The sequence below is a fragment of the Blastomyces gilchristii genome (genome assembly GCF_000003855.2).
Source record: "Blastomyces gilchristii SLH14081 genomic scaffold supercont1.33, whole genome shotgun sequence".
Lineage (NCBI taxonomy): Eukaryota > Fungi > Ascomycota > Eurotiomycetes > Onygenales > Ajellomycetaceae > Blastomyces > Blastomyces gilchristii.
This window is the reverse complement of record NW_003101650.1, coordinates 128,552-147,864: the sequence shown is the minus strand read 5'-3', so window position 1 is coordinate 147,864 and position 19,313 is coordinate 128,552. Positions and strand designations below refer to the sequence as shown.

Sequence of the window (19,313 nt, the reverse complement as noted above, 5' to 3'; positions counted from 1 at the left end):
GATTTGAGACTTTGAGAATAAGTCTTCTATTTCTGGAGATTTGAAGATTTTTCTCTTTTTATATTTTTTTCTTCACTCTTCTATCACTAGAAGTATGAGCAGTATTCTTCTCAGTTTTCTCAGAATTTTGAGCAGGTTTTGAGATAGCAGATTTAGAGACAGCAGGTTTAGAGGCAGCAGATTCAGCTGCTTGAGCATATATTTTCTTCTGATTTAAAGAAGAAGAAGAAGAAGAAGTAGAAAAGAAAGAAGAGCAAACTGAAGAGTCAGTGATTGTATTAGAAATTTTCAAAATTTTTTGAACTGTGTTTGAAATTCCAAGTTTGAACTTGATCACTTCCTGTAGTTGTCTAGTCTGAGTATGAAGAATTAACAGAACTTCTTCATTCATCTCACTCAGACACTGCTTTCCAAGAATTTTACTTGCTTTTTCAAGTTTCTGTATTTCAAGAACTTATTGTTTCTCTATTTCTTCTTTCTTTCTTCTCTTCAGAATTTCAATCTCAGGAATAGCATTTGAGAAAGCATCTTTTTCCACATCAACTGAGTGTACTTTTGAACTCATTATTCTTACTCAATGAAAAGTTGGTCAGACTAATTCACTTGAGATATTTATTAAACTCTTTTGAATTGAAAAGTTGGTCAGACTGTTTCAATTAAGAGGTTTCTAAGTCTGTTTTCAATTGAAAAGTTAGTCAGACTATTTTAAAAGAAGAATAGCAGACTTTTGTGTATAAAACACCTGATTTTTTTCACTCTAGTTCAGTAACTAGGTTAGATTTTTGAAGAGAATCTAATAAACTAAAATTGATTTTTAAGATAAATCAATAAAATCTTTACAATCTCTTTCTTAAGATACAGTGAGAAAAAGTATGATATCAATTGATAGTAAATCAGATGATATGACAGTTTTTGAGAGAAAAACTAACAAAAAATAAATCAATTTTTTGCAGAGAAATTGATTAAAACTATTTAATTTTATTCTAAATCATCTAATTCTCCTCACACAACAAGTGTGCAACTCAAATCAGTTAATAAAGAGTGTAAAAAAGAATTAAGTATTAATGAAAGCTCTTCAATCACTGAAAAAGTAATTCTTACTTAAAAGAATATGAAATTATGACAGAAAACAACTCTATTTTTAATTCTTTATAAGAATATTGTGTAAAACTCAGAGAAAAACATCTTACTTTTTCAAGAGAAGTAAAAAACTATTTCTAAGATCTTTTTTTTTTTGCATTAACTGCTGCAGAAGAATGAGATAGAAACTGCTAAGATATGCACTACTGTATACTCTCTATCAAGACTTTCTCTCTTCAGAGTCTTGATATTATAGAGAATATAAGTCTGTTTCTATATGATAATGTAAATATTGTCAGCGGGATGTAGAGAAACTGGTTATTTATATCTTAAAATAGAAGACTTTGTCAATGATTATATCAATATAGAGTTAATTCTCAAATTCAATAGAAACCTAGTGTTGCTGTTCTCAATCCCTTGCAGAATCTATTGAATATTGAGGTATTAAAACTAGATTTAATATATCTCACTGTGCAGGGATCAAAGGCTCAGTCAGACCTTGAAGTATACTGATTTTATAGTTGTTGATGTGCTGTTGACTTGTTGTCTGTTGATTATGTGCTTGATATTATCGCCGAGGTATCTTTTTGTATTTTTCTGCCGGGGATGGGCCAGATTGGGAAGGGCGGTACGAGGGTGGGACTTGGTGTTGGTGTTTTGGAACATCAAAGATGGACAGGGTTTTCGCGGAGGTCGCACCTCAGATATCTCCACAACTACAGATCGGGGATCTTCCAAAATCGAGAAGATTGGTGCATACGGCTAGGTCTCTTCACCTTACAATTTGTATGGCAATTTGGCCCGGGGTTGTGGTGTGGTGGGGGAGAATGGGGGATAATCCCACGCAGGAGTTCCGAACGACGTCTGGTTCACGTTTGGCTGGATAACTCCACCACCACACGGGGTATGCGGTCGGCGATGGGGTCAAAATGCTCATATGATCGAGGGCTTTTCGATGGATCTATCGGCGGGTTCTTATTCGAAAAATCGAGCGAGTTCGTGGTGGAGCGGTTGATTATTGATAATGATCTTTACTTAATTGTAATAAAAGTGATAAATAAGTGAATATATGAGTTGAAATTACTTACAGAATTGAAATCAATTCATTCTATTTTTCACATTTTCTATTTAAAGCTCTATAAGTAATACTCTGCAGCAGAGTCATCTCAGCTGAATAATATTAAGATTGAGAGTGATATTAAATATCTTATGAAGAAAATATTGAATAAATAAATATATTATAGTAAGCTTCAATATCTTATTAAATAAGAAGATTATTTATTATCAGAGATTTCATAAGAACTGCTTAAGTATTTGAAAAATGCTGAGAAAGAGATTATAAGTGATAAGACAGCTAGTAGAGACTGTTCTGTTATATATTAGAGATATTGAATAAGAAATACTACTTAAAACTTCTCATTTTTCTTAAAGAGTTTTTTAGAGATAATCTTGCAGTGATGAGCTGATGTCTTATAAACTTTGTAGCACTCTTCTTCTATTTTCTCTTAAAGAATTTTTTAGAAGTTTAATAAGACTATACAAGTGTAAAATTCCTGAAGTAGTTAGAGAAAAGAGATATTAAAAATTAATAAAAAGATTAATATTATTAATCTGCAGACTGCTACTATTCTAATAGAGCTATAGCTCACTGAAAAAGTAAAAAGAGAAATCTCAGAGTTTACTTATTAATAATCACATTCTCATCAAACTCATTCTTCATTATTAAAGTCTTCAGTACTAGTATCTTTATCTGCTGAGAAGTTAGTACTGTAGTATTATAGAGAAGCATGCTGTAGAAGAGCATAAGAGATACTTGAAGTATTAACTTATTAATTTATAAAGTATCTCAGTTATCTGTTTTAATTAAAGTAAGATTCTCTTTAATCAGTAATTAATCTCTATAATACTTTTAATAGCAGTGTCAGCTGATGTCTTCTTAAGATCAGTCATTCTGAGATGTTTTTTCATCTCAGAGATTCACACTTTCATCTTCTTTTATAGATAAGTGAGAAGAATCTTCTCAGTCTTGACAGAATCTATCAATACTTAAAGCTCTAAGATTCTCACTCTATACTGCTTAAGTATCTAGACTTTTTATTAGAGCTAATATAATATCTTTCTATAAGATAATACTTATAGAGAGACAGAAGTCATTATTACAGATATAATAAAAATAATAAGAGTAAGAGAAGAGATAGATATATAAAATTCTTCTCTTCTTCAGCTGTTTAACACAGTGTAGATAAGTAGTAGTGTCAGTCAGAGATTGTATCAGAGCCTTCTCACAGAGAGAAGATAAAGAAACTGCAGAACTCTGTAGACTCAACTCAGTAGTAGTCTGAGTAGAGCTCAAGTGTGCTGTGAAAGAGAAACTACAGATTGAGCTTCTCAGAGTCACTGTCTCTGAAATCAAGCTCTTTCTGAGTTTCTCTCTGAATGATCACATGAGGTCATATATCACTGTATTAACTGAGAGAGAGGGCGGCATTGCAATGGCAGTGAGAGAGATAGGAAATGAACTGAACACAGACACACTGATCAGTAGAAGGGATGACATCTCACTGCAAGATACAGCAACTACTGTCACAGCTGCAAGAGAAGTAGAAGAAGGTGTGACAATGAGAGCAGTGCTTCTGCAGCTCATTAACATTACTACCTTCAATCTGGCTTTCTTGACAGTCACGGAGGCTGCAGCTGCATCATGAAGATGTTTACTCACTAGAAAACATCAGAATAAGTCTCTTATTATCTCTCAAGAATAATGCTCTCATGCACTCACTATTACAGATGAGAAGAAGGGAAGAAGAATGTGTTACAGAGAGAGAAGATCTTTTCAAAAAATCCTGTCACTACTGTTAACTTTGTCTCTAAAAATACATCACTTTTGCAGAGAATTTCATATATAGAACAGAATATATTGAAAGATCTGTAAGTTACTTATTAATCATATTTTTCACATTTCAAATTAATATATAAGAAACTCACTTATCACATGTTTGATTTAAATGAAGATGAGAAAGAAAGATCTACACAGTTAGCAGAAAAACTCATCTATTTCTTTATATCATGTGTAGTATATATACTGTCAAATCAGTTGACAATCATTGCTATATAATAAAGATAATTTCTAATCTAGTAATCTTAAGAATATCAGAACTATGCTTTTAAAAAGAAGAGTATTATTATACTTCTGACTGTGTCAAGACTCTGTTATAATTTCATACAGCTCATTGCTTTCATGTGAATGATTTCATTTTATTCAAATCAGTTTTCAATCACTCTATGATATTATTCAGATATATCATAGAAAGATTCAATTAATAAATATAAGAACTCTGCTTCTATATAAGATTAGCAGATTACTCTTTCTTGACAATGAGATACTGCTGAGGTATCACTTCAGCTATTCTCACTTATGAAATAGAAGAAGAGTATTCACTTATTATTTATATAGAATAGCTAGATGCTGACTTCTTATCAAAGAAGTCAGTGATTCATTTTTCTTCTACTGAAATATATACAAGAGTTACTGTGTATCTTATACAATCTTCTTAGTATACTAAGTATTATATCTGTGATATTCTTGCAATAACTCTGTAGCCTACAAGCTCACTATTCAAGCAAGATAGTCAAGCTCACTTATACAGCTTTCTAAACAACTACCTCTACATGTCGCCGCTAACTAGCCACTGCTTCGGTTCCGCCACGTTACACAGAGATATCTTTAAGAAAATTGACAGTGTATATTACTGATATCTTATGAGTATTATACTGACTTAGATTAAGATGAAATTATAATTCAAAGATTGCTTGAGTCAGTGTACAATTACAGATGTACACTGACTTCTTATATATTATATACTAAATTAATTAGTGACTGCTATGACTCTCTTTACATTTATAAGCAAGTTCAGAAGTGGCTGTGTTATTATCTGATAGTTGTACATTCTTTCAAATCACATTCTCTCTCATCAGATTCAGTCACACTTATATAATTATAATGTTCATTCTAGCTTTATGTAAATTAGCATGTTACTAGTGTTCACAATTCTGTGATCTATCTCTGATTCAGCTAGTGTTCTGTGTACACTCTCACAAAGAAACTTTCACTATATTATATTACTTATTTACTAACTTTTCTCATTCTTCAATCATCTTCTTCATTATTATCATTATTGAATATTATTATCTCATTCAAGATTTCTATCTCTTTCTTCTCTTCAACTCTTTCTATCTATCTATCTATTATATTATACATATTTCTGGCAATGATTCTCTGTTCTCATAACAAGTGTTATCATAGTACTTATATCAGACAGTTCATTAGCAGTAAGTATAATACATTATGAAACATAATCAGAACTTGTTTATCTTCTAATAATTATCAGAATGTATGATTATGAATGACACATCTTCTTCATCTTCATATATATTATTAACTGTTTTTTCTTCTCAGTGAGCTTCTGATCATGTTTTCTGACATAATTTTATATAAATGCAGATGCTGATATATTTGTTTTTATTTATATAGAATCTTCATGTGTTGACAGATTCATATTTATCAATGATAGTGAATTCAATATTGAATCATTGATTAAGAACTTGAAGAATGTGATAATAAAGAAATTACTTATATTATATATGACTGAGTCTTCTATATTCTCTTCTATCTCTTCTGTCACCTCTTTCTGTACTACTCTCTCTCAATCTTCTACACTTATCTCTGTGTCGGATTCTCCTGCTTCTGCTATCTCTGTTTCTGTAACTCTCACTTCTACTACTTCTACTCTCTCTGATTTTATCATCTCTGCTTTCATTATCAGCTCTCCCTGTTGCAAGAAGATGTTGTATAGACTTAATAAATTATATTTATCAGTGTGTATACTCTTATCTTTCTTACTAACTTCTAGAACAATTTATTATACAAAGACTGTGTATAATATAACTATCTAAAGCTCAGTCACAGACACTGATTATTATATTTATTTTAAATATTTATAATAAGATAATTATTCATTTATATCAGAGAATCACTTCTCTCTTCAACAGTGTTGAGATTGTAAGTCTTTTTCTTTTCATCTTTTCTTTCTAATGCTGATTTTTCTGTTTTTAAAGAAAATTATTATGAGTTTTACTGTACATAAAGTCAGGATATTCACAGATATTAAGAAACTTTTCATGACTGTTAAATTCAATATTATAGATATATTCACTCTGATAAATATCTTTGAAATAATTGATCTGTATCAGTCTATTCTTTGATATTTATTATCTGACTTCATAGTACAGGTGAAGAATATTCATATTTTCAGAAATAAGAATATGAATATTGTACTCTTTTACACTCACAGATGTGAGACTTGTATATAGACTGACTATGTAATCATATCTGAGATCAGAACCAGAATTTTTGATAGTCTCATTGTCAATTCAACAGATTTCATTACACAGTTCTAACATTAGATAGTAGTCTCATACTATTTCAGTGAAACTTACTGTCTACTCTTGTCACATTTTTCAAATAGAATCATGATTTTCACTTCTCAATTTAAATTATTTTTATTGCTTTAAATGACTTTAAATCTCATTGAAGCATTATCAAAAAGTGTTACTTTTTAAAAAATTAAAAATACTCTAAAAAAAACCTTAAAATGTCTAAAAATAGTAACTTTATGCCAAGAATGAGACTAAATGGGATCAAATGAAATCACTTTCTCATTTTTTTCAAGTCATGGTTTCATTTTAAGATCTAATATATAGTCACTTTATCTGTTTTTTTAATAGTCAGTCCCAGCGGGATTCACATCAAGAAATGTATGAGATCAGATTAAATGAAATTAAACATGAAATTCATGATCTCAGCAGCCAGTCTAGATATATTTATCAGAAGAGAAGTTAACTTTGAAAAGATATCTTCTCAGTTTCTTTTCTTCTTCAGCTTCTTATAATCACTGATATAATAATTATCAGCTTCACAGTTGAAACAGAGATCTTTATTAAATCTTTTTTAATATTTCTTCACAGTGAGTGAAGAATTAGAATACTTGAAATTCTTCTTTACTTTCTTCACACTGAAGTTATCATAGTGCTGTTTAGATCTTATTATTAATTACTTAGAAGAGATCTTATTAGTCTTTTTCTCAGAGAATTGATTATTCAAATAGATTCAGAAAGTCAGATTAACAAGCTCAGTATAATTAATTAATAAACTCTGATACTGTGATATTATTATTCATATCTTATAAGTCAGCTTCATGAGATAAAGCTGTGTTTTTAATTAATTTAAATTATCAGTTAATTTCTCTCAATATTCTTCAAATCTTATATTGAAATTAAAAGAATTCTTATTATCTTACTAATATAATAAGTTGAATCACTGTATTACTATGAAGCTGCAGTTATAGTAATCTTCAATTTAATTCAGTAGAAAGTTCTTGAATTCTTCTCAAGTTATAGCAGTATTGATATACTTAAGCTCTCTCTTCTTAATAGCTTAAGTAGTTGCAGAGATATCTTCAAGAAAATTGACAGTGTATATTACTCATATCTTATAAGTATTATACTGACTTAGATTAAGATGAAATTGTGATTCAAAGATTGCTTGAGTCAGTGTATAATTACAGATGTACACCAGCTTCTTATATATTATATACTAAATTAATTAGTGACTGCTATGACTCTCTTTACATTTGTAAGCAAGTTCAGAAGCAGCTGTGTTATTATCTGACAGTTGTACATTCTTTCAAATCACATTCTCTCTTATCAGATTCAGTCACACTCATATAATCATGATATCTGTTCTAGCTTCATGCAGATTAGCATGTCACTAGTGTTCACAATTCTGTAATCTATCTCTGATTCAGCTAGTGTTCTGTGTACACTCTCACAAAGAAACTTTCACTATATTATATCACTTATTTACTAACTCTTCTCATTCTTCAATCATCTTCTTCATCATTATTATTATTAAATGTCATTATCTCATTCAAGATTTCTATCTCTTTCTTCTATTCAACTCTTTCTATCTATCTATTCATTATATTGTACATATTTCTGGCAATGGTTCTCTGTTCTCATAATAAGTATCATTATAGTACTTATATCAGACAGTTCATTAGCAGTAAGTGTAATACATTGAGAAATATAATCAGAACTTGTTTATCTTCTAATGATTATCAGAATGTATAATTATGAATGACACATCTTCTTCATCTTCTTATATATCATTGACTGTTTTTTCTTCTCAGTGAGCTTCTGATCATGTTTTCTGACACAAATTTATATAAATGCAGATGCTGATATATTTGTTTTTATTTGTATAGAATCTTCATGTGTTGACAGATTCATATTTATCAATGATAGTGAATTCAATATTGAATCATTGATTAAGAACTTGAAGAATGTGATAATAAAGAAATTACTTATATTATATATAACTGAGTCTTCTATATTCTCTTCTATCTCTTCTATTACTTCTTTCTGTACTGCTCTCTCTCAATCTTCTACACTTATCTCTATGTCTGATTCTCCTGCTTCTGCTATCTCTGTTTCTGTAACTCTTACTTCTGCTACTTCTACTCTCTCTGATTTTATCATCTCTGCTTTCATTATCAGCTCTCCCTGTTTCAAGAAGATGTTGTATAGACTTAATAAATTATGTTTATCAGTGTGTATACTCTTATCTTTCTTACTAACTTCTAGAACAATTTATTATACAAAGACTGTGTATAATATAACTATCTAAAGCTCAGTCACAGACACTGATTATTATATTTATTTTAAATATTTATAATAAGATAATTATTCATTTATATCAGAGAATCACTTCTCTCTTTAACAGTGTTAAGATTATAAGTCTTTTTCTTTTCATCTTTTCTTTCTGATGCTGATTTTTCTGTTCTTAAAAAAGAAAATTATTATGAGTTTTACTGTACATGAAGTCATGATATTCACAGATATTAAGAAACTTTTCATGACTGTTAAATTCAATATTGCAGATACATTCACTCTGATAAATATCTTTGAAATGATTGATCTGTATCAGTCTATTCTTTGATATTTATTATCTGACTTCATAGTACAGATGAAGAATATTCATATTTTCAGAAATAAGAATATGAATATTGTACTCTTTTACACTCACAGATATGAGACTTGTACATAGACTGACTGTGTGACTGTGTCTGAGATCAGGACCAGAATTTTTGATAGTCTCATTGCCAATTTGACAGATTTCATTACACAGTTCTAACATTAGATAGTAGTCTTATACTATCTCAGTGAAACTTACTATCTACTCTTGTCACATTTTTCAAATAGAATCATGATTTTCACTTCTCAATTTAAATTATTTTTATTGCTTTAAATGACTTTAAATCTCATTTGAGTGTTATCAAAAAGTGTTACTTTTTAAAAAATTAAAAATAGTCTAAAAAAAACCTTAAAATGTCTAAAAATAGTAACTTTATGTCAAGAATGAGACTAAATGAGACTAAATGAAATCACTTTCTCATTTTTTTCAAGTCATGATTTCATTTTGAGATCTGATATATAGTCACTTTGCATGTTTATTTAATAATTAGTCCCAGCAGGATTCACGCCAAGAAATGTATGAGACCAGACCAAATGAGATCAAATGTGAAATTCATGATTCCAGCTGTGATTCAAAGGTTGCTTGAGCCAGCGTACGATTACAGGCGTACGCCGGCTTCTTATATATCATGATATCGTACACTAAATTAATTAGTGGCCGCTATAGCCCCTTTATACTCATAAGCAAGTTCAGAAGCGGCTGCATTATTATCCGACAGTTGTACATTCTTCTGAATCACATTCTCCCTCATCAGATTCAGTCACGCTCACGTGACCATGTTGTACGCCCTCACAAAGAAACTTTCACTATATTACATCACTCATTCACTAACTTTTCTCATTCTTCAACCATCTTCTCTATCATTATTATCATCAAACATTATTATCATCTTATTCAAGATTACTGTTTCTTCTTCTGTTCAATACCTTCTATTCATTTATCTATCACATTGTACATGTTTCTGGCAATGACCTCTCATTCTCATAATAAGTATTATCATAGTGCTCATACCAGGCAGTTCATTAGCAGTAAGTGTAACACATTGTGAAATGTATATGATCAGAACTTGTTTATCTTCTAACAATCACCAGAATGTATTACTATGAATAACACATCTTCTTTATCTTCTTATACATTCTCAACTATTTTTCTTCTCAGTGAGTTTCTGATCATGTTTTCTGGCACAATTTTGCATGAATGCAGATGCTGATATTTGTTTTTATTCATGTAGAATCTTCATATGTTGACAGATTCATGTTCATCAATGATAGTGAACTCAATGTTAAATCATTGATCAAGAACTTGAAGAATACAATAATGAAGAAATTGCTCATGTTATATATGACTGAGTCTCCCGCGTTCTTCTCTATTTCTTCTGTCACTGTCTCTCAATCTTCTACACCTGCCTCTGTGTCTGATTCTCCCGCTCCCGCTACTTCTGTTTCTGTGACTCTCACTTTCACTACTTCTGCTCTCTCTGATTTTACTGTCTCTGCTTTCATTATCAGTTCTCTCTGTTTTAAGAAGATGTTGCATAGACTTAATGAATCATGTTTATCAGTGTGTACACTCTCACTCTTCTTACTGACTTCTAGAATGATTTATTATATGAAGACTGTGTATAACACAATGATCTAAAGCTCAGTCACAGACACTGATTATTATGTTTATTTTAAATATTTATAATAAGATAATTATTCATTTATATCAGAGAATCACTCTTCTTCTCAACAGTGTTAAGATTATAAGTCTTTTTCTTTTCATCTTTTCTTTCTGACACTGATTTTTCTGTTCTTAGAGAAAATTGTTATGAGTTTTGCTATATATGAAGTCATGATATTCACAGATACTAAGAAACTTTTCATAACTGTTAAATTCAATATTGTGAGTATATTCACTCTGATAAATATCTTTAGAATAATTAATCTGTATCAGTCTATTCTTTGACATTTATTATCTGACTTTGTGATACAGATGAAGAATATCTATGTTTTCAGAAATGAGAATATAAATATTGTACTCTTTTATACTCATAAATATAAGACTTGTATATCTTATCTGAGATATTATTATAAGAATGAGCTGTTTACATACTATATTCTGCTTTCTACATTTCTCTGTGTCTCTCTCTCTCTTTCTGAGAAGCCTTATATATGTTGTAATTACATATACAACTCTAAGATCAGTAAGTGTTTATTCAGTAACTATTTCTATCTCTGATTTTGCAATTTTTATACACTAATAATAATTCTTAGTTGCTTCAGCATCAGAGGCCATTCTAATTGAAGATAATAATACTACTAAGACTACTCTCTTTCATTCTTAAGCTTCTTCTGTCACTTTCTCTCTCTTCTCTGTGAGAAAGATTGTACATACACTGAGTTATAAGCATTCAGCACTGAGTGACTCTCATTATTATTCATTCAGTTCTGTATTTTCTTCTTTCATTTCTTCTATCTTCACTCTCTCTGTCCTGGCTTTTGATTCTGCAGGTCTTACACTCTTCTTCAATTTCTCTACACATACACATACACATTTCTATATTGGCATTTCAGTCAATCTTGTGATAAATGACATTAATGTTGTATGCAGAGTGATAGAGAAATCAAAGATATACACAGTGTTGTTATAAGAGTGACTTGCAGTTCTTAAATCTCTTATGAATCTTGAGTTTTGAGATTTCCTTTATTTTTAGTGTTTTTCAGGTGATGTGATGTTGAAAATAGATTAAACATGTGACATATGAAAATGAATAAAGTATATATAATAACATTCATCTTTTACAGCTGACTCTTATAATTGATAATCAATTCATTATTTCTTTTCTTTTCTTACACTTTTTCTTTATCTACTAGTCACTACTCTTACATGATCTCTATATAATACAGTATTTAGTGACTAGATTCAGCAGCTTTCATCTTTTATAATTCTGTCTCATGTATTATACTGTCTCTCTTCACCTGTTCAGATCACTACAGTGAACAGCTCATTGAAATTAATCTCACTCAATCTCTGAGTGTTCTCAGAAGTTGAGATAGCTTAATCTCACATATCTGTAAATATTTCAGATAGTTTATTCTCTGTGATCTTCATGATTGAACTGATGTAAACAGTTGAATTCAACTCTGAATTTCTTTTTCTTCTGTAATCTAATCTATGTATAAGTCTGCTGCTTTGAGACTGCTCTTTACTGTATTACACTCACTGTCTGTAGTGTGTTATTATATGATCAGCTACAGTCTTATTACTTATCAGAGTATAATATTCATCTGATTTCTTCATTTCTTCTTATTCTTTTCTTATAATTGTGAAAAGATCAGAATAAGTGAGATTATCTGATTTATAAGTATCTATGATTTCTCTTACTTTATGAGACTTTTCAATTATAAGTCTCTTCTTTTTCAATACTGATAATAGTGCTATGAATAATTATAATTCACTTAAGTCTTATATCTTTGCTTTCATAAGTTATGAATTATTGATTAAGTTGTATAAGACTTGTCTCTCTGATTCTTTCAATGTATATATTCTCAGAGAATGTGATTTAAGTATTTTATATAACTCAAATCATCTAGGTTGAAACTTCTCAGAACTCTCATTATATATGAGAACTCACATTCTTATCTTGAGACTCAATTTCTTAACTAGTGAGTCTTGTATTCTTTTCAATTGAATTGCTTGATTCAGAAGTAACTCATTCACTTTTATATATACATGACTGATCTCTTTCAATCTTGATTCTGTGTCTGCAACTGTTGTGTTCACAACTGCTACTGCTGCATCTGTAACTGCTGTTCTCTCTCTCATCTTTTTTGAAGCATTCTTCAGAATGCGCGGATGCAATTCATACAACAGATAGAATGATGAATACTTAGAGACTGCATGCTGTCAAATCCGTGTAACTAGTAGCACCTGCTCAAGATATTCATCTCATAGTCTTGTAGACTTACTCACTAGATATTTCATCAGCATATTGCTCAAGATTTTATTCAAGTGTTCTATCTTTCTGTTCATTCATGAATAATATAGTATTGTTCTATAATATCTTATTTGTAACTGACTTATAAAATGTCTCACTGCTTCTTCTATGAGATTCACACTGTTATTAGTTAGAATCTCATGCAGTATTTCATAGTTAACATAGATCTTATTATGTAGAAACTTCATCATCATCTTCTCTATCACCTCTGAAACTGCTTTCACAACTGGCCAGTCAGTAGTGTAATCAATAGCAGTGATTATTCATTAATTTTTATTTAATGTCTGCAGTAATATGTCTATGAGATTCATTTCTCATTATTTAAACAGTTGTATTATACACTTCATCTGATATTATACTTTCTTATATTCTAACTCTTTCTTAGATTCTTTTGTAATCTGGCAATTCAGGCACTCATGAGTATACATCTGAATGTTCTCAGTCATGTTTGATCAGTATACTCTTGATTCAAGTATATTCATGAGTTCAGAGCTTTCTAAGTGATCAAATTCCTTGTATATATGAGTTATTAAGTCATGTCTAAATAAAGATTCTAGATAGAAAGCTTCTGTATATTCTAGATCACAGTAAAGCACAACATTATTTTTCAATTTTCTCAGCTTGAAGTTTGAAAGCATCTCTTCTACTACTCTTGTGAGACACTTATCATTCAACATCTTATCATTCTTCAAGTGAGAGATTATAATGTTCACTTATTCTGATTTCTTACATTCTCTTAGCATATTTAATATAAATGTCTCTTATATCTGGTTCACAGAACTCTCACTTATGAAATCAAGTCTGTGACTAATTATATCAGACATCACAGTGTCTGATTTCTTTTAGTATTTGATATGAAGATTATACACTTGAAACTCTGAGATTCAATGTGCTAAGTATTTGAAAGGTTTTATTATTAATTATAGATAGATGAGACTTTTGTGATCTGTAATCACTGTTGTCATATACTCATTATTAATATATCTATCTCATAATATCAGTGCATACTTAATTACTAGCAATTTCTTTTCATACACTGAGTAATTGAGCTTAATGTCTGATAGTTTTCTATCATCATATATTATCAGATGCAGCTTGCTGTTCTTACTCATCTGTAGAAGAGTGTCTTTGATAGCTCATTCAAATGTATCTATCTCAATGTAGAAAGGTTTATTATAATCTGATTGAATAAGTACTGAGAATGTTATTATACATTCTCTCAGTATGAGAAAAGTCTCTTCACATGTGACATTTTAGATAATTGAATGAAACTTCTTCTTTTACAGATTTGTATTTATTTCTCTTAAGAGATCTGAGAGTGATGCAGATATTTGTATGAAACTCTTGATAAATCTATAGTAATATGAGACTAACTTAAGAAACTATTATATATAATGCATGTTTCTCAGCTGTAGTTAATTCACTATAATATTCAATTTCTTCAGAATGAAGTGTATACAGTCATCACTCACTATATATTCTATGAACTTCAACTCTTTTATTTCAAACACACACTTTATTAATTTAATATAGAGCTTATACTCTATCAGAGTTATAAGCACTTTATCAAGATACTTCAGATATTTGTTGTATAAGTTTGAAAAGACTAGAATATCATTGAGATATATAAGATATAAGGTTTTATTCTGTTTATAAAGAATTGTATTCATCATCATTTGAAAGATAACAGATGCATTTATCAGATTAAATGATATTATCAGAAATTCAAACTTTCTTTATTATATATTAAACACAGTTCACAGAACTGATAGTTCATCTACACAGATCTGTCAGTATTCTGAGAGAAGATCAATCTTTAATAGATATCAGATATTTTCAACTGTATTCAACTATTATTGAATTCATGATAATGAATATTCATTCTTGATTATAAGCTTATTAAGTGCTTGATAATTAATACACATTCATTACTTCTCACTCATCTTTTTCACAAATAGAACTGGAAAGCCTCACACACTTGATAAGAATTATATGAGATCATATTCTAGAAGATCTGTGATCTAACACTTCTATTCTTTGAGATGTGTTTATAACAGAGAGTACATATTCTGATTGACTGGTTTTGCATCTCTCATATCAATCTCATGTATAAATTCTTATTTCAGTGACAGTTTCAATGAAAGATCTGTTTAGAAGATCTTCTTATACTTCTTCAGAAGCTTCTTTATACACTTGTTCTTCTACATATCTTTTATCTTAGTTTTCTTCACTTTCAGATTCTGTATAACATACAGAATACTTTTGAATGAGGTCTTGCAAATCATTCTCTTTACTTATTAATATATAAGCAGATTTAATTCTTCTATATCAGAGACATGAAATGTTCTTCTCATATCAGTTGATAGAATTGTATAAATCATTTTCTTTCTATCAGTCAACTATATATAGCATATATATCATTGAATCTGCAGATTGAATCTTTGAAATCAATTGAGTTTAAGAATAAGATTGTATTTCACATTCTGCAGCTCTTACACTCAAATATAGTAAGATTATTCTTCAAAGTGTAAGAGAACTCTTACTCTTTCAGATAATATCAAATATCAGTTATTAGATAATTTTATATATTGAGAATTCTTCACTCAGCAGACTTCTTTCAGTCTTTGAATTATATAATTATTAATATATTGTATAGAAGCTTCTGTGTCTGCTAATACTTTTACAGTCATCTCTCAATTCTTATTCAAGTGTCTCTTATATATTAACATTTCAGGTCTTAAGACATTGAGATAAGTATTTACTTCATCATTCTCACTCACATCTCATTCAGAAGCCTGCTTCTTCTTTATATTTACAGAATTCAGAGAGTTATCTAACATGAATATCTCTTTTACTTTGAAGACTTTTCATAGAATATCAGTAAGTGTCTCTGAGCTCACTAATTCTGCTAGTTTTTTAACTCTCTTATTTCTCTTGACTGTGTATACTGAGTGTAATCTTTTATATCATGATTTTAGCATCTGCAGTTGAAGCAAGCTCAATACTTATAATATCAAGATTTTCACTTAGAGAATTTCTTTTTCAGAGAATTCAGTACTTTAGTAATAATATTCAGATCTAGATTCATTATATCTGAGTGTGTAGCTTGTATTATAGAAGTCTGATTATCTGTTCTTCACTGAGATATACTTGATTACAGTATTTTCTATTATAATTAACTTACTTATTTCTGTATAATAAGAATATTATATACTTTCTTCACTGTGCTTGACTATGAGATTAAGCATTTTCATTTTACTCTTAACTCAGGTATAAGATTATGAATGAAGATCTGTAAACAGAAAGATGTTAAAAGCTCTTCATTCAACACAAGATAGTATAAGCTGAAGTATATAAAGTATGATATAAGATTACTCACTTATCTATACTCAGTGAAGTGTTTATAATACTTATCTTATATATTCACTTTCTCAAAGTTATACAAGATTCATTTGAAAAACTCATTTTATATTTATAAGAATGAATATCACTTCAGATCTGTAAGATTTATCTTTTTATCAGTCATTTATAATAACTTCACTTTTCTGTATAGAAACATAGCAGATCTTAAGACTTGTTAAAATTCTGTTAACTATCTATCTATGAGTTTATATTTAATCTGATAATATGATTACATCTGACTTAGTCAGCTGATTGCAGTATTATTTTTTTAATCATTATTAAAGCTTAATAACTTCAGCAGATTTTCTGACTTAATATATTTTATACTTAAATTCTCATTCTGTACAGTAATCTCTGATGATGTGTATACTTTTAAAGAGATTGTGAATAATTGTGATAAGATCTTCAGATTCAGTATAGTCATCTATTTATATAAACATTCAATCTCTCACTATAAATCTAAGATCTGATTTTCTCTATTCTTATTAATAATGATGATTGTGTTGATGAAGCTCTTCATAGTGAATACTTAATTCACAGTGAATGTCAATTATTATTTGACTTTCATCTCAGCCTGTCACTGTGTATACAAGGCCTCAATCTTGTTTAGAATTCTCATATATATACAGAGCTTTGATTTCAGTTCAGCAGTTTCAGCTGCTTTTCTTACTGCTTTGAGTAAACTCTCTAAGAGATTCTGCATATCTTTCAGTTCAGATAGCAGAGAAGAGTGTTATTTATATTAGCTAGAGAAGATATTCATTTCAGTAATTTCTTATTAATTATACAATGTCTATTATTATATCACTGTATTATTATATTACTATATCATTATATTACTATATTATTATATAATTTCTGTTATTATTATACAACTTCAGTGATGATCATCTTCTCTTTTATTTCTTTAAGTGAAGAGTAATCTTCTTTGAATCTGATTTATTACTCTCATTTCTTTTCTCACATCTTATCTGTTTGCATACATGGCATTTGCCTGAGTATGAAGTTTTTCCTTAATAAGTAAAGCAGTATTAATCAGATGCTCTTCTGCTCATCACTCTTTATACACTATCTTTTAAGACATTCTAGAACTACACTGATATAATAACTACAAATCACTTTATAGATGAAATTATCATGCTCTGAAGAAGTCTGTGCTTCTCACCAGTTTTTAAACATGCTATCAGATGTGATTCAAAGGTTGCTTAAGCCAGTGTACAATTACAGGCGTACACCGGCTTCTTATATATCATGATATCATATGCTAAATTAATTAGTGGCCGCTATGGCCCCTTTATACTCGTAAGCAAGTTCGGAAGCGGCCGTGTTATTATCCGATGGTCGTACGTTCTTCCGAACCACACAGCGGCCAGTCTACTTGTACATCTTGTCTGAGATGTTATTATAAGAATGAGCTGTTCATATACTGTGTTCTACTTTCTACATTTTCTCATATCTCTCTCTCTCTTTCTGAGAAGCCTTGTACATGTTGTAATTACATGTACAATTTTAAGATCAGCGGATGTTTATTCAGTAATTATTATCTCTGCTTTTACAGTTTTATATACTAATAATAGTTCTTAGTTACTCTGGCATCAGAGATCATTTTAATTGAAGATGATAATACTGCTGAGACTATTCTCTCTCACTCTTATACTTCTTCTGTCACTTTCTCTTCCTTCTCTGCAGAGAAGATTGTGCACACACTGAGTTGTAAGTGTTCAGCTCTGAGTAGCTCTCACTATTATTTATCTGATTCTGTGTCTTCTTCTTTCATTTCTTCTGTCTCTATTCTCTCTACTCTGACTTCTGATTCTGTGAGTTCTGTGCTCTTCTTCAATTTCTCTACACATATACATACATATTTCTATATTGGCATTTCAGTCAATCTTGTAATAAATGACATTAATGTCATATGCAGAGCAGTAGAGAAATCAGAGACATGTATAATATTGTTATAAGAGTGACTTACAGCTCTTAAATCTCTTATAGATCTTGAGTTTTGAGATTTTCTTTGTTTTTTAATGTTTTTTCAGATGATGTGATGTTGGAAATAGATTAAATATGTAATATATGAAAATGAATGAGATGTGTATGATAATATTTATCTTTTACAGTTAATTCTTACAGTTGATAATCAATTCATTATCTCTTTTCTTTTCTTACACTTTTTCTTTATCTGCTAGTCACTACTCTTACATAATCTCTATATAATACAGTATTCAGTGACTAGATTCAGCAGCTTTCATCTTTTATAATTCTGTCTTATATATTATACTGTCTCTCTTCACCTACTCAGATCACTACAGTGAACAGCTTATTAAAACTAATCTCATCTGATCTCTGAGCATTCTCAGAGATTGAGATGACTTAATCTTATATATTCACAGATATTTCAGATAGTTCATTCTCTGTAATCTCTGCAATTGAACTGATATAAACAGTTAAATTTAACTCTGAATCTCTTTTTCTTCTGTAATCTGACTCATGTATAAGTCTGCTGCTTTGAGACTGCTCTTTATCATATTACATCTGCTATCTGCAGTACATTATCATATAACTGACTACAGTCTTATTACTTATTAAAGTATGATATTCATCTGATTTCTCTATTACTTCTCATTCTTTTTTTATAATTGTGAAAAGATTGAAATAAGTGAGATTATCTGATTCATAAGTATCTATAATTTCTCTTACTTTATAAGACTTTTCAATTATAAGTCTCTTCTTTTTCAACACTGATAATAGTGTTGTGAATAA

At 29.6% G+C, this 19,313-nt stretch overlaps 1 protein-coding gene across 1 annotated transcript; it reads left to right on the top strand.

Moving 5' to 3' along the window:
• Window positions 1-3,572: 3,572 nt before the first annotated feature.
• Window positions 3,573-3,785, top strand: BDBG_17932 (uncharacterized protein; the record flags this gene model as incomplete). The annotated part of the gene is made up of 1 exon (XM_031725547.1): window positions 3,573-3,785. One exon carries the CDS (start codon window positions 3,573-3,575, stop codon window positions 3,783-3,785), a length of 213 nt encoding a protein of 70 aa, XP_031581172.1.
• Window positions 3,786-19,313: the final 15,528 nt, after the last annotated feature.